General features: G+C 37.3%; 6 protein-coding genes across 6 annotated transcripts; 4 read left to right on the top strand and 2 right to left on the bottom strand.

The window, feature by feature from the left end:
- Positions 1–40: 40 nt before the first annotated feature.
- RPS10B (40S ribosomal protein eS10) lies at positions 41–812 on the bottom strand (the record flags this gene model as incomplete). The annotated part of the gene is made up of 2 exons (XM_056224954.1): positions 41–306; positions 761–812. 2 exons carry the CDS (start codon positions 810–812, stop codon positions 41–43), a joined length of 318 nt encoding a protein of 105 aa, XP_056078820.1.
- A 1,252-nt stretch (positions 813–2,064) lies between these two features.
- RRP5 (Rrp5p) lies at positions 2,065–7,239 on the top strand (the record flags this gene model as incomplete). The annotated part of the gene is made up of 1 exon (XM_056224952.1): positions 2,065–7,239. One exon carries the CDS (start codon positions 2,065–2,067, stop codon positions 7,237–7,239), a length of 5,175 nt encoding a protein of 1,724 aa, XP_056078819.1.
- A 264-nt stretch (positions 7,240–7,503) lies between these two features.
- On the bottom strand, positions 7,504–8,616 carry MTF1 (RNA polymerase specificity factor; the record flags this gene model as incomplete). The annotated part of the gene is made up of 1 exon (XM_056224951.1): positions 7,504–8,616. The coding sequence occupies one exon, from the start codon at positions 8,614–8,616 to the stop codon at positions 7,504–7,506; it is 1,113 nt and encodes a 370-aa protein (XP_056078818.1).
- A 160-nt stretch (positions 8,617–8,776) lies between these two features.
- Positions 8,777–10,573, top strand: TAF7 (TATA-binding protein-associated factor TAF7; the record flags this gene model as incomplete). The annotated part of the gene is made up of 1 exon (XM_056224950.1): positions 8,777–10,573. One exon carries the CDS (start codon positions 8,777–8,779, stop codon positions 10,571–10,573), a length of 1,797 nt encoding a protein of 598 aa, XP_056078817.1.
- A 213-nt stretch (positions 10,574–10,786) lies between these two features.
- ORA1 (oxidoreductase) lies at positions 10,787–11,590 on the top strand (the record flags this gene model as incomplete). The annotated part of the gene is made up of 1 exon (XM_056224949.1): positions 10,787–11,590. One exon carries the CDS (start codon positions 10,787–10,789, stop codon positions 11,588–11,590), a length of 804 nt encoding a protein of 267 aa, XP_056078816.1.
- A 927-nt stretch (positions 11,591–12,517) lies between these two features.
- On the top strand, positions 12,518–14,599 carry MRE11 (MRX complex nuclease subunit; the record flags this gene model as incomplete). The annotated part of the gene is made up of 1 exon (XM_056224948.1): positions 12,518–14,599. One exon carries the CDS (start codon positions 12,518–12,520, stop codon positions 14,597–14,599), a length of 2,082 nt encoding a protein of 693 aa, XP_056078815.1.
- Positions 14,600–14,853: the final 254 nt, after the last annotated feature.

The raw sequence follows: 14,853 nt of genomic DNA, 5'->3' as shown, positions 1-14,853 counted from the left end.
TATTAAATAGAAAATAGTTTACTTAAACGTAACAACGCATTTAGTATCTTCTTTGAGGTCTTTGGGATGGGTTTCTTTCTTGAATGTAGGTACCTGGGACAATATGTTCAGGCAAGTTCAAGTATTCTCTCAAGTATTCAACACCCTCTTCAGTCAAGGTGTAGTAGTAGTATTGCCATGAGAATTGAGTCTTCACGTAACCCTTGGAAGTCAAAGATTGCAAAGCCTTGATGACATACAAGTTCTTGGTGTCAATTTCTTCGTGCTTAGCTTGGTTAAAATCCTTCTTAGCGACGACAACACCTTCTATTTTAAATACGATCGTAAACTCGATGATCTTTCTTGTTAGTAATAATATTCCTTATGACGTCATGGTACTATATTTATTGAAAGTCCTTTTGGGATAACATGAAAATGGCTCCCCAAAAAGTGATAAGTAAATGGTTAAATTGCCTTCAATGGGATGCTCAATGCAGATAACGTTGAAGACCTAGAAAAATAAATCAATCTGCAGATTGTTTGATCCTGTAGAGAATATCAAGTGTAATAGTTGGATCCTGTTCAAGTATTTTTTTCTTCTTTGAATTCATTCACTGCCGTACTTGCCTGGACTATATATATACGAAAATTTGGTCGAGAGGATATGTTTGGCGCTTTTGATGTCGTTTAAACATGAATTCATTTTACTATGCCATTTCTCAGTTTCGTTATCGATTATGGAAAATACAACTGCCGTACCTTACTCAAAAAGTAAACATACCTTGAAACAAGTATTGGTGAATTTTGTTTCTTTCTTGCTTTGGCATCAACATCTTGAATGGTTAGTTTTGGTCTTTGTTTCCTTAGTTTCAACTGTGATTGTTCTACCCTATTTGAATTAACATATACCTAAAGACGTATATCTTTAATGTCTATATTGTTCTCAAAATTTCACTCTCTCTTCTCGGAACCTTTCCCGGCACGCAACTCAGAAATCGTGAAAAAAATGTATAGTACACCTGGACACCTTTCCGGTGTCCAGGTGTACCACTTGTACTTTGTCTTGAAATTTATAAAAGGGTAATAGAACTACAAACTAACCGCGGAGTTCCATCATTAATGTTACCAGGAGAAGATCAAGAAATCAATAATATATTTCGCTAGTCACAATCATTGTAAAAGTTTGGATAGAAAAATTGCCCACTTATGGAGCTTATAAACCTGTTTTGAATCTAATCAATTGTGCGTTAGCTCTTGCGGAAACATTTCATGTTCTTTCTTTCAGTTTTATATTAACTTGATTAATATATGATCATTATTCCGAAGAAGTTTTCAAAATCTTGCTTTTATCCTAATAGTTGAGACGAAATGCTAATTAAGTAGTTGATTGACTAGCCAGAATATCCAGGTTCAAATCGCATATTTCCTTGATGTTTCCATTAAAATTTCCATTGGTAAAGAGTAAGTTTCTGCCTTTTAAAAGCTTCTCGTTTATTTCATTTTTACTTTCCCCCGTAAAATGACAGTAAATTGTATTTTTGATAGAAAAACATAAATATGCCAACAATAGAAGATTTGTTACTTTACTGTTAGTCTACAATCAAGCTGTCAAAAATGCTCTTCAAGAACTTTATTAAATACTTGTCTCTTTCATTGACGATGAGAAATTTTTTTGTGCTACTAATTGTGTGTGATATTTTCAGCTATAAAATTAATAAGAATAGATAAAAAAAATGCCTGTGCTGGCCAAATAGAAGTTTCTTGATCAGCTCATTGCTTTACCAAACTATCATATTGTTTAGATGTTTCCTTCCTGTTATTTTATCATTGATATAGATATTGTCGCAGCAATGAATCTTCTCTAGTAAAAGCGTACAAAACGATATAAATCGTTTCTGGTACCGAAAAATTTTGAAAAATTTTAAGATGAGATGAGCCAAATCCTTCTATACATTTGCAATGACATAGAAAAGTCCCAGCAAAGTTTGTTGGTCTATTTTTTTCATTTAAATCTAGTAGTATTCAATACTGCAGTCTAAACCACAGACTACTTAATTTAGAAAATACACCTATACTGTTGCAATAATGGTAGCTCCCACCAAGAGAAAGAGAAATGATGAATTTCCACTTTCGAGGGAAGATTCCACAAAGCAGCCTTCTACCTCATCATTGGTGAGGAAAACTGAAGAAGTCTCTTTTCCAAGAGGCGGTGCTTCTGCTCTAACTCCTTTAGAACTTAAACAAGTTGCCAACGAAGCTGCAAGTGATGTGTTGTTTGGTAGTGAGAACGTCAAAGCCTCTGAGCTAACGAGTAGGCCCTTGAAGAAGAAGAAAACAACAAAAAAATCTACTTCCAAAGATTCTGAAATTTCACCGATGAAATCTGATGAGGCAAAAGCTGGACTAATTGAACATGTAAACTTCAAAACCTTGAAGAGTGGCTCTTCTTTACTGGGTCAAGTTTCCGGTATCACAAAACAAGATTTATGTATAACTTTTACCGACGGTATCTCTGGTTATGTGAATCTGACACATATTTCGGAAGAATTCACTGCGATCTTAGAAGATCTTGATGAAGAAATGGATAGTGAAGCCGACACTCCTGAGGAAAAGAAATCTAAACTCGATGATGCGGAATACGAATCATCTGATAATGAAGATGAAAAAAATGACAAATCTAATGAACTACCCAACTTAAGAAGGTACTTCCACATTGGACAATGGTTAAGGTGCTCTGTCATCAAGAATACATCTTTAGAACCATCAACTAAGAAATCTCTGAAAAAAAGAATAGAATTAACCATCGAACCTTCCTTTGTTAACACGTATGCGGATGAAGACTTGGTCAAATCTACGTCTATTCAATGTGCGGTTAAGTCTATCGAAGATCATGGTGCAATCTTAGATGTAGGTCTTCCAGACTTTACAGGATTTATTGCTAAGAAAGATTTCCTTGATTTTGAGAACTTGTTGCCAGGTTCTGTTTTCTTGGGTAATGTAACCAAAAAATCTGACAGATCTATTGTTGTAAATACAGACTTCTCAGACAAGAAAAACAAGATTACCCAAATTTCTTCAATTGACGCCATTATCCCTGGTCAAATCGTCGACTTGTTATGTGAATCTATCAATAAGAACGGTGTTGCCGGTAAAGTTTTTGGGTTAGTCTCTGGTGTTGTTAACTTATCACATTTGAGAACATTTTCCGAAGAAGATCTGAAGCATAAATTCGCTATTGGTTCTACCATTAGATGCCGTATTATTGCTTGTTTAGAGAACAAAAACGGTGACAAGGTTTTGATATTGTCAAACCTTCCACACATCTTGAGACTAGAAGACACTTTCAAATCTACTGAAGGTCTCGATGCGTTCCCTATTGGTTACACATTTGAATCATGTACAGTTAAAGGCCGTGATTCTGAATACCTATACTTGGCATTGGACGATGATAGATTGGGTAAAGTACATTCTTCCAGAATCGGTGAAATTGAAAACTCAGAGAAGTTAAGTTCCAGGGTTCTTGGCTACAGCCCTGTTGATGATATTTATCAATTATCCACGGATCCAAAGTATCTAAAACTGAAGTATCTAAGGACAAATGATATCCCAATTGGGGAATTGATACCAAGTTGTGAAATTACTTCCGTCTCTAGTTCAGGTATTGAATTAAAGATATTTAATGGCCAATTCAAGGCTACTGTCCCACCGTTGCATATCTCAGATACTAGACTAGTATATCCAGAAAGAAAATTCAAAATAGGTTCTAAGGTTAAAGGTAGGGTTATATCAGTCAATTCAAGAGGTAACGTGCATATCACTTTGAAAAAATCTCTAGTTAATATAGAAGACAACGAATTACCCTTGGTTTCCACTTATGCAGGCGCAAATGATATCAAAGAAAAAAATGAGAAAACTTTAGCAACTGTACAAGTTTTCAAACCGAATGGTTGCATTGTGTCCTTTTTTGGTGGGTTATCGGGGTTCTTGCCTAATTCTGAGATTTCAGAAGTTTTTGTGAAAAAACCAGAAGAACATCTAAGACTCGGTCAAACAGTAGTACTAAAACTGCTTGATGTTGATGCTGACAGGAGAAGAATCATTGCCACATGCAAAGTTTCAAATGAACAAGCTACTCAACAAAAGGATACCATTGAAAATATCATTCCAGGTAGAACAATAATTACTGTTGATGTTATCGAAAAGACCAAAGATTCTGTCATCGTTGAAATCCCGAATGTTGGCTTGCGTGGTGTTGTCTATGTTGGCCATCTTTCCGATTCCAGAGTTGAACAGAATAGGGCTCAGTTGAAGAAGATCAGGATTGGTACAGAGCTGACCGGTTTGGTAATTGACAAAGATACAAGAACTCGTGTTTTCAATTTGACCCTTAAAAGTTCTCTAATAAAGGATGCTAGAAAAGGAAGTCTCCCATTAACGTATGATGACGTCAAAGATATAAGAAAAGATGCTCCAATGCACGCTTACATAAAATCTATTTCCGAGAAAGGCCTCTTCGTTGCATTCAATGGTAAGTTCATCGGGTTGATCTTACCAAGTTATGCTGTTGATAGTAGGGATATTGATATTGGTAAAACATTCTATATTAACCAGTCTGTTACCGTCTATTTATTAAGAACAGACGACCAAAACCAAAAATTTTTATTGTCGTTAAAAGCTCCGAAAGTCAAAGAAGAGAAGAAAGAAGTTGAATCTGCTATCGAAAATCCCATCGACTCATCTATCAAAAGCTGGGATGACTTATCTATTGGTAGTATCGTCAAAGCAAAGATTAAGAGCGTTAAAAAAAACCAACTTAACGTCATTTTAGCGGCAAACTTGCACGGTAGAGTTGATATTGCTGAAGTATTTGACACGTATGAAGAAATCAAGGATAAGAAGCAACCTTTGAGTCATTACAAGAAAGACGATATTATTCACGTAAAAATCATAGGTAACCACGATGTTAGGAGCCATAAATTTTTGCCAATTACACATAGAATTTCGAAAGCCAGCATTTTGGAATTATCAATGAAACCATCAGAATTAACATCTAAGGAAGTGCATACTAAAACCCTTGAAGGAATCAATATCGGCGAAGAATTAACTGGCTTTGTCAACAACTCATCAGGAAATCATCTATGGTTAACAATTTCCCCAGTTTTAAAAGCGAGGATTTCTCTATTAGATCTAGCCGATAATGGTATAAGTTTCTCAGAAAATATTGAATCCAGTTTTCCATTAGGCTCAGCTCTTCAAGTGAAGGTTTCTTCAGTTGACCGCGAACATGGCTTTATCAATGCCATTGGAAAAGCTCATGTTGATGTGAATATGCTCACGATAAAGGCTGGTGATGAATTACCAGGCCGCGTTTTGAGAATAGCTGAAAAATACGTTCTATTAGACCTTGGCAACAAGGTGACTGGTATCTCCTTCATTACTGACGCCCTAAATGACTTCTCTGTATCATTGAAGGAAGCTTTCCAAGACAAGTTAAACAATGTTATTCCAACTACCGTCTTGGCAGTTGATGCAGAAAATAAGAAAATTGAATTATCTTTGCGTTCTGCCAATGCTAAAACACGTTCGATCGAATCTCATGATAATTTGAAGCAAGGCGATATTGTAGATGGTATTGTTAAGAATGTGAATGACAAAGGTATTTTTGTCTACTTGAGTAGGAAAGTCGAAGCTTTTGTTCCTGTTAGTAAACTTTCTGACTCTTATTTGAAAGAGTGGAAGAAATTCTACAAACCTATGCAACATGTTGTGGGAAAAGTTGTTACCTGCGATGAAGATTCTCGTATTTCTTTGACCCTCAGAGAATCTGAAGTAAATGGTGATCTGAAAGTTCTAAAAACATATTCGGATATCAAGAGTGGTGATATTTTCGATGGTACCGTAAAAAACGTCACTGATTTTGGTGTTTTTGTAAAACTTGATAATACAGTTAATGTTACAGGGTTAGCACACATTACTGAAATCGCTGACAAAAAACCTGAAGATCTTTCTTCCTTATTTGGTGTAGGTGACAGAGTAAAAGCCATTATTCTGAAAACAAATCTAGAAAAAAAGCAAATATCCTTAAGCTTGAAGGCATCACATTTCTCTAAGGATGCTGAATTACTTTCCAATGCTGTGGGGCAATCGGAAAATGAGGATGAAGATGAGGTTATGGCTGATGTTGACTTCAAAGATTCCGACAACGAGTCTGATGCTGAGGACGAAAACGTCGAAATGACCGAAAGAAAAACCGGAATATCTTCAGATGGGCTATCTTTAAGTGCCGGATTTGATTGGACTGCTTCCATTTTGGATCAAGCGCAAGATGAAGAAGAGTCTGAGGAAGATCAAGAAGATTTTACTGAAAACAGAAGGCACAAGCACAAGAGAAGAAAGGAAAAAATTATTCAGGACAAGACCATCGATATTAACACTAGGGCACCTGAATCGGTTGCAGATTTTGAACGTTTAATTATTGGTAATCCAAATTCTTCCGTCATGTGGATGAACTATATGGCTTTCCAGTTGCAACTAAGTGAGATCGACAAAGCACGAGAGCTCGCAGAACGTGCATTAAAGACTATCAACTTCAGAGAAGAAGCCGAGAAGTTGAATATTTGGATTGCAATGCTAAATTTAGAGAATACTTTTGGTACTGAAGAAACTTTAGAAGATGTGTTCAAGAGAGCTTGTCAATATATGGACTCTTATACTATTCATACAAAACTACTTGGTATATATGAAATGAGTGAAAAGTTTGACAAGGCCGCAGAATTATTCAAGGCTACAGCTAAAAAATTTGGTAGCGAAAAAGTTTCTATCTGGGTATCGTGGGGTGATTTCTTGATAAGTAACAATGAAGAGCAAGAGGCGCGTGCAATTTTGTCTAATGCTTTGAAGTCCTTACCAAAACGTAGTCATATCGAAGTTGTCCGTAAGTTTGCTCAGTTAGAATTCGCAAAGGGTGATCCAGAAAGTGGTCGCTCTTTATTTGAAGGTTTGATTGCTGATGCACCAAAGAGAATTGACTTGTGGAATGTTTATGTGGACCAAGAGGTCAAAGCCAAGGACAAAAAGAAGGTGGAAGATTTGTTTGAAAGAATAATAACCAAAAAGATAACAAGAAAGCAGGCCAAATTTTTCTTCAATAAATGGTTACAGTTCGAAGAATCTCAAAGTGACGAAAAGGCTGTTGAATACGTTAAAGCTAAAGCTACTGAGTACGTCGCTAACCATGAAATACCAAAAACAGATGAATAACTTCTGTTTTTTCGTTGGCCCTTCATCAAAATAATTGTTTAAGTTTGTAAAGTATATTTGTAAAGTACATAGAATGTGAAATTTATAAGAAACAATTTCCCTCGATTAATTTTATTTTGATTTCAGGATCGCTTTTTGCCTGAACATGTCGCTCTCTCTTTTGACTACAACGTTACTCAGTATTGATGAAAATCAAGTTATATGTATTTTTCTATATTTACACGTTAAAATCACATAATTGCAAAATAACAATATCAAATTTCTTCAACCGGAGTGCTCTGTTTGATACATATCAACGAAGTCCAATAGAATATCCGGTTTAAAGGGCCATTCTGCGAACAACCTTGTTAGGTATATAAACTCGTCATTAGTTAAATCAATAGGACACTTTTTTAGCAGGTCCTTATTAGTTATTCGGCTATTAAAATATTGCTGTCCACCATGTCCCAGTGAGTCCATGACAGTACTCAATGGCGTTCTTTTCAAAATCATCAAGTGTCTCGTGACATAATCCCAATTTTCTACGTCAAAGTCAAAATCAATTGGGTCCATTTCTACTAATGCAATTGGCTTTCCCTTTGTAGGCCACATATCGGCAGCACTAAATACAATGGGATCCCATTCATTTAAACATTGACTATCAAATTTCTCTAATTCATCTGCATCTGATATGGCAATAAGTTTAGTATCCGTGAATGCCTCTCTTACTACGGAACATTTGGACCTAGAATGCGTGCCTGCTCTAGCAAGAAGTTTTCTAGCGGTAGTACTTGGCATCCATAACAACATCTTCACTTTACCAAATCTATACAACCAGTTCTTGTTTCCAATACATGACAACCACTGCATTATAAGACCTTCAGACCCTTCCCCCGTCACGTTCGCAACAGTTAAAAAACTATCATTGATATGATTCGATGTTTGGATTTCGGGAACAAAGATGCGCTCTTCATCAATTAAATTCGAGTAGGTTGACCAGTCATACGGGTCTTTTTTAAGTATTTGTAAAGGAGACTCTTCATATTGGGCTCTTAAAAATTTGTAGAGACTCGAACGTTTTTCTATTAGAGAATACTGCTTGGGGCAATACCTGTTATAAAAAACAGCAGATTGTACACCGACACCAGGGTATAGGTCAAGCACTTTCAGTTTCTTTGGATTTTTATACGTTTTAGTTAAATCTAGTTTATCAAAGATTTTGTCATATACTTTCGGATTCCATAAATATTTGAAACCATAAAAAAACTTGAGTTTGGAGATATCTTTGATACTGGGGATTGGAACAGACATATATGCTAAGCCTGACAGCTTCAAACAGTTGTCGTGAATTACGCAGGAACTGTATTCAGTAATATCTTTCCTTTTGTGATTTATCATCCAGTAGAATTTGCTGATGTTCGGGGCGATGAGGCCGTAAGTGAAATTTCAAAACAAAATCTTGCTTTTTACAAACTAAATGAAGTAGGAGGAAATTGAAAAATTAAGCTAGTAAGAAGCAGTGCCACATCCAGATTTACCACAATAAGGAGAAAAAATTATGGCTGTTATAAGGATTAAGAAGCCCAGGGAGCCAAAAGGAGAAGATCAGCCGTTGGAAAGCGAACCCAAGTTAAAGAGGATTCGCATAAAAGCTAAGGTGAATGATGACGATGTCAAATCAAAGCCTAAACTGAAAATAAGTTTGAATAAAAAGAAAGATAATAGTGACAATAAAGAGAAAAAGAATTCTTTGAAGCTAAAACTAAACTTGAAGAAAAATGAAGAATCACTCAAGAAGATACATAGAACCCCCAAACTACGTCTTAAACCTATTAGAATCCCTGGGGAAGCGTACGACTCAGAAGCTTCTGATATTGAGGACGATCCTTTAATCGAGACTGGTGTAATATTGAGAATACTTCCGGACATACAGTTAGAGTTTGTAAAGAATTCTTTAGAATCTGGTGATTACTCCGGGATAAGCATTAAATGGAAAAATGAAAGACATGCTGTTGTGACGATAAACGACGTAATGTATGGCGCCATTTTGGTAGATTTACCCACCGTGATAGAAGTGAATAAGAGCGTTGATAGAAAAAATCTTCTGAAAACATTTGATGTGTCACAAATGCTACTGTGCATAAGATCTATACAACAAGAAGAAGAAGTATATGATTTAGAAGCACCAGATACGGAAGATCTGGTTGTTAAACATTTTGAAGATATAGAGGATGAAATCTGGGAAAACAAAGAAACTTTTTTGAAAGGTTACAATGGTGCGCCGTTAAGTGATGCGGAGGCCAAGCACATGAAAGAAATAGCTTTGAAGGGTTATGATTACAAACACGGAATATCGCCACCTTTATACAATGTTCGAAATAGACGATTCAGGCGGAAAATGGACCCCAATGAAATAGATTATGTAGAGAAAGTGGTTGATATGCTATTGAAGCAGGATAAGCAGGCCGAAGAAGTCAGTTATGATCTGGTAGATAGAAGTGAACTACAGACAAAGCAAGAGCGCGTCTCTAGTTGGGAAAATTTCAAAGAGGAGCCTGGGGAGCTTTCACTTGGTTATGTATCAAAGAAAGAGGAGACACATACCATTATTTCAGCGGCAGCAAAACAGAAAGAAGAAGATGCAGAAGAAGAAGAAGAACTTGACCTAGGAGCTGCGTTTGAAAGTGAAGAAGAAAGAGAACGGAGTAATGCTGATGGAGACAAGGATCAACTTCAGGAGGAAGTCGGTGATGAGGTGGATCAAGATACAGAAGGAGAGGATGAAGAAGAAGATGACGAAGGTGACAATGAAGCTGCAGGCGGAGAAAGTGAATCTGAGGATGAAAAAGATGAAAACAGACAGCACACGGAACTGCTTGCTGACGAGTTGAACGAATTAGAGACTACACTGACTCATACCAAGTATAAATTAAGCAAGGCAACCAATCCGCTTTTGAAAAGCAGGTTCGTCGATAGCATTAAGAAGCTTGAGAAGGAGGCTGAGTTGAAACGAAAGCAATTACAACAAACTGAAGATTCTGTCCAAAAGCAACATAAACACCGCTCTGACACAGAAACAGCGAACAATGAAGATGAAGAGGAGGAAGAGGAGGATGAAGAAGAAGAAGAGGAAGAAGAAGAGGAGGAAGAGGAAGAAGAGGAGGAACAAGAGGAAGAGGAGGAAGAAGTAGAAGAAGTAGAAGAAATCGAAGAAAATGGAGAGAATGAGGATGAAGGAGAACACACACAAGAGAACAAAGTCGTGCGCGAAGCCGATGATGCTCCGGCAGAGGAAGCACTTGACCAGAACGATCTTGACATGATGATGCTATTTGGTGCAGAAGGTGACGAGTGAGCACATTTATCATCTATATACTATTGTATGTTCAATGACTCTTTCCTGCTCTGTATAGCATGAGTTTATATTAAGGCGACGCCAATTTTTCTTATCGGAGCGATATAAAAACCAAGGAAAGGGGATAGATAAATAAAATTATGAACAAATCCGGAACAAGTGGCCAAGACTAACAATAATAAGAAGTAATAAATCATCGAGATACATTTGACAATGTCTCAAGGTAGAAAAGCTGCAGAAAGATTGGCTGGCAAAACCGTTCTCATCACGGGTGCCTCTGCTGGTATTGGCAAAGCCACTGCATTAGAGTATTTGGAGGCATCCAATGGCGATATGAAATTAATCTTAGCCGCTAGAAGATTAGAAAAGCTCGAGGAATTGAAGAAGACTATCGATGAAGAGTTTCCAAACGCAAAGGTCCATGTGACCAAACTGGACATCACACAGACAGAAAAGATCAAGCCCTTTATTGAAAACTTGCCAGAGGAGTTCAAAGACATTGATATTCTGGTGAACAACGCTGGTAAGGCTCTTGGTACGGACCGTGTTGGGGAGATTGATACACAGGACGTCCAGGACGTGTTCGACACCAACGTCTCGGCTTTGATTAATGTCACACAGGCTGTTCTGCCCATCTTCCAAGCTAAGAACTCAGGGGATATTGTGAACTTGGGCTCGGTAGCTGGCAGAGATGCATACCCAACGGGCTCCATCTATTGTGCATCTAAGTTTGCCGTCGGGGCTTTCACTGAGAGTTTGAGAATGGAACTTATAAACACTAAGATTAGAGTCATTCTAATTGCACCAGGGTTAGTCGAAACTGAGTTTTCCCTGGTTAGATACAGAGGTAACGAAGAACAAGCCAAGAATGTTTACAAGGACACCACTCCGTTGATGGCCGATGACGTGGCTGATTTGATTGTGTATGCGACTTCAAGGAAGCAGAACACTGTAATTGCAGACACACTAATCTTTCCTACCAACCAAGCGTCACCTTACCATATCTTTCGCGGGTGAGGATGTAGCATAGACTAAGTAATTTCTATCAACTTTATACACGCACATAAATGACTTTTAGCTGTATCAACCTTCTCTTCCGTTTTGCGCGATTCTACGAAATACGTAAGAGAATGAAAGAGAAACTCAAGAATTCTCGATTAAAGGATGGTATAAGCATAGAAGTGAAGGAAGCGCAACTATACCACCAAAATGATAACCAAATATTTTAGCAAGGTTGTTGTTAAGTTTAATCCTTTTGGTAAGGAAGGTATGTATCCTCTTTCCCTCAATACTTATTCTTCTGATCTCTGCCACACCAAATTCTAGCTAAGCTCAGTTGAGGTAGACCCAAATCCGTATATAACATGCGACTAACAATAAACTATATTATTATGCCATTGACACCAGCAAAGGTTGCCAGATTAGTGCTCGCTGCCATTCCACCAACACAACGGAACATGGGTACACAAATTCAATCGGAAATTATCTCAAATACCGATACCGTCAAGCCCATTGTGAAAGTGACCTACAAGGACAAGAAAGAGATGGAGGTTGACCCGTCAACGATGAACTTCCAGGAGCTGGCTAATCATTTTGACCGCCACTCTAAGCAGCTGGACCTGAAGCATATGTTGGAAATGCACTAAGAATAATGAATACATCTACGAATACTATTTGCAAACATGCACTTTTTTAATATTCTAAGGAAAATCAAAATTGTAGTTAAAAAGCAATCCTGTAAATAATAAATACACCCATATATAGGTGTATAGATATACTCAACCAAGCTGACATTGCGTTTCAATAGTGTGATCAATTGGATAGAACCCAAACATTATAGTCATATTGTATTATTCTGAAGACCTGCAAAGAGGTCATATGAAACAATAATATAAGAAAAGGAGTAACTTACTTAAACCATACATCCCCAAACTGATCTCAATTATGGAGTATCCTGATCCAGACACGATACGGATCTTAGTTACTACAGACAATCATGTTGGGTACAACGAAAATGATCCCATCACTGGTGATGATTCTTGGAAAACTTTCCATGAAGTTATGATGCTAGCCAAAAACAACAACGTAGACATGGTCCTACAGTCAGGAGATCTTTTCCACGTGAATAAACCTTCCAAGAAATCACTTTATCAAGTACTAAAAACCTTAAGATTGTCTTGCATGGGCGACAAGCCTTGTGAGTTAGAATTGTTAAGCGATCCCTCACAAGTTTTCCATTACGATGAATTTAGCAACGTTAATTATGAAGATCCTAACTTTAATATTTCCATTCCAGTTTTCGGTATATCAGGTAATCATGATGACGCATCAGGAGACTCACTATTATGTCCTATGGATATACTTCATGCAACTGGCCTAATAAACCATTTTGGGAAAGTAATTGAATCTGATAACATAAAAGTTGTGCCATTATTATTTCAGAAAGGGTCTACTAAGTTAGCATTGTATGGGTTAGCTGCTGTTCGTGATGAAAGGTTATTTAGAACTTTTAAAGATGGTGGTGTCACTTTTGAAGTACCGACTATGCGTGAGGGAGAATGGTTCAACTTAATGTGCGTCCATCAAAACCACACTGGTCATACTAATACTGCATTTTTGCCTGAACAATTTTTGCCTGATTTTCTGGATATGGTGATATGGGGCCACGAGCATGAGTGCATCCCGAACCTTGTACATAATCCAACAAAGCGTTTTGATGTGCTACAACCTGGTTCATCTGTGGCCACTTCTCTTTGTGAGGCTGAAGCGCAACCTAAGAATGTGTTTATTCTCGAAATAAAATATGGAGAACCACCAAAAATGACCCCCGTGCCCTTGGAGACTGTACGAACATTCAAGATGAGATCCATTTCACTTCAAGATGTTTCCCATTTGAGGCCTCATGATAAGGATACTACGTCCAAGTACCTCATCGAACAAGTTGAAGAAATGATTGACGAAGCTAATGAAGAAACTAAACAAAAACTTGGAGAGGGTGCTGAAGGTGATGACATGGTCTCGGAATTACCGAAACCACTGATAAGATTACGTGTTGACTATGGTGCACCCTCTAATAAGCAATCCCCAGTAGATTATCAGGTTGAAAACCCGCGTAGATTTAGTAATCGATTTGTAGGACGTGTGGCCAACGGTAACAACGTTGTCCAGTTTTATAAAAGAAGGTCACCTGTTACTAAATCAAAAAAGACTGGTATAAACGAAGTAAATATCAGTGATAGAGATGTTGAGAAACTTTTTAGTGAGAATGGTGGTGAATTAGAAGTTCAGACTTTGGTTAATGACCTTTTGAACAAGATGCAGTTATCTCTACTACCGGAGGTAGGTTTAAACGAAGCAGTAAAAAAATTTGTAGACAAAGATGAGAAAACGGCACTCAAAGAATTTATTAGCCATGAAATATCAAACGAAGTGGGTATATTATCTGCTAATGATGATTTTCTAAGAACAGAAGATACAGAGGAAATGAAGGCACTAATAAAGCAAGTTAAACGAGCCAACTCAGTTAGACCAGCAGTTACCAGGGAAAATGATGATCCAAGTCCCTCTTCTAATCGTAACAGGCTAAATTCTTACCAGTCTAGTAATCGACAATTAAGGAATGTGCCTTCAGATATTACTCAATCCTACGTTGATAATGAGTCTCGAATGACCAGTACCAATGAACTTGAAAGCAACAAACAGACGAATAAAACCAAACGTGAACGAACCACAATGAAAAAGAAAAATGCTTCTCTTCCAGATTCAATTTTTGTCTCTAATACAGAGAATGGATTTGAGGATAATAATAGTGCTCAGCCAGACGTTGATATTGATGAGGACGATATAATCATGGTCAGTACTGACGAAGAAGACGCTAGTTACAGTATAACTAATGATAAGAAAACGAAAACGAGAAGTCGTCCGCTTGCGAGCACCAAAACCTCTACCAAGAGGGGTAGAGGAAGAGCAACAAGGACACCAAAGACAGATATTCTTGGAAGTCTCCTTGCTAAGAAAAGAAAATAATTCTAATGTACCTCTACCGTATTTTGAACTTGGTTATATCCCAGAAGTTGCTTTCACGACCAGGGAGGCGTGCTAGTTCAAGAAGAGTGAATTTGTTTCATCAGTGAATTTATGATAATGAGACATTATTTAAATAATACTATGTATAAGTTTCCTTTGTGTTCTATTGATTACTCTTTTGCTCATATAATCAAAAAAAGATAATATGAATGAAAAGAACGGAAACTAGTGTACTAAAGCATGTCGATTACTTC

Source organism: Saccharomyces mikatae (assembly GCF_947241705.1).
Source record: "Saccharomyces mikatae IFO 1815 strain IFO1815 genome assembly, chromosome: 13".
Taxonomy (NCBI): Eukaryota; Fungi; Ascomycota; class Saccharomycetes; order Saccharomycetales; family Saccharomycetaceae; genus Saccharomyces; species Saccharomyces mikatae.
The sequence above is the reverse complement of the archived record's forward strand: the minus strand, read 5'-3'. Positions and strand labels throughout refer to the sequence as shown.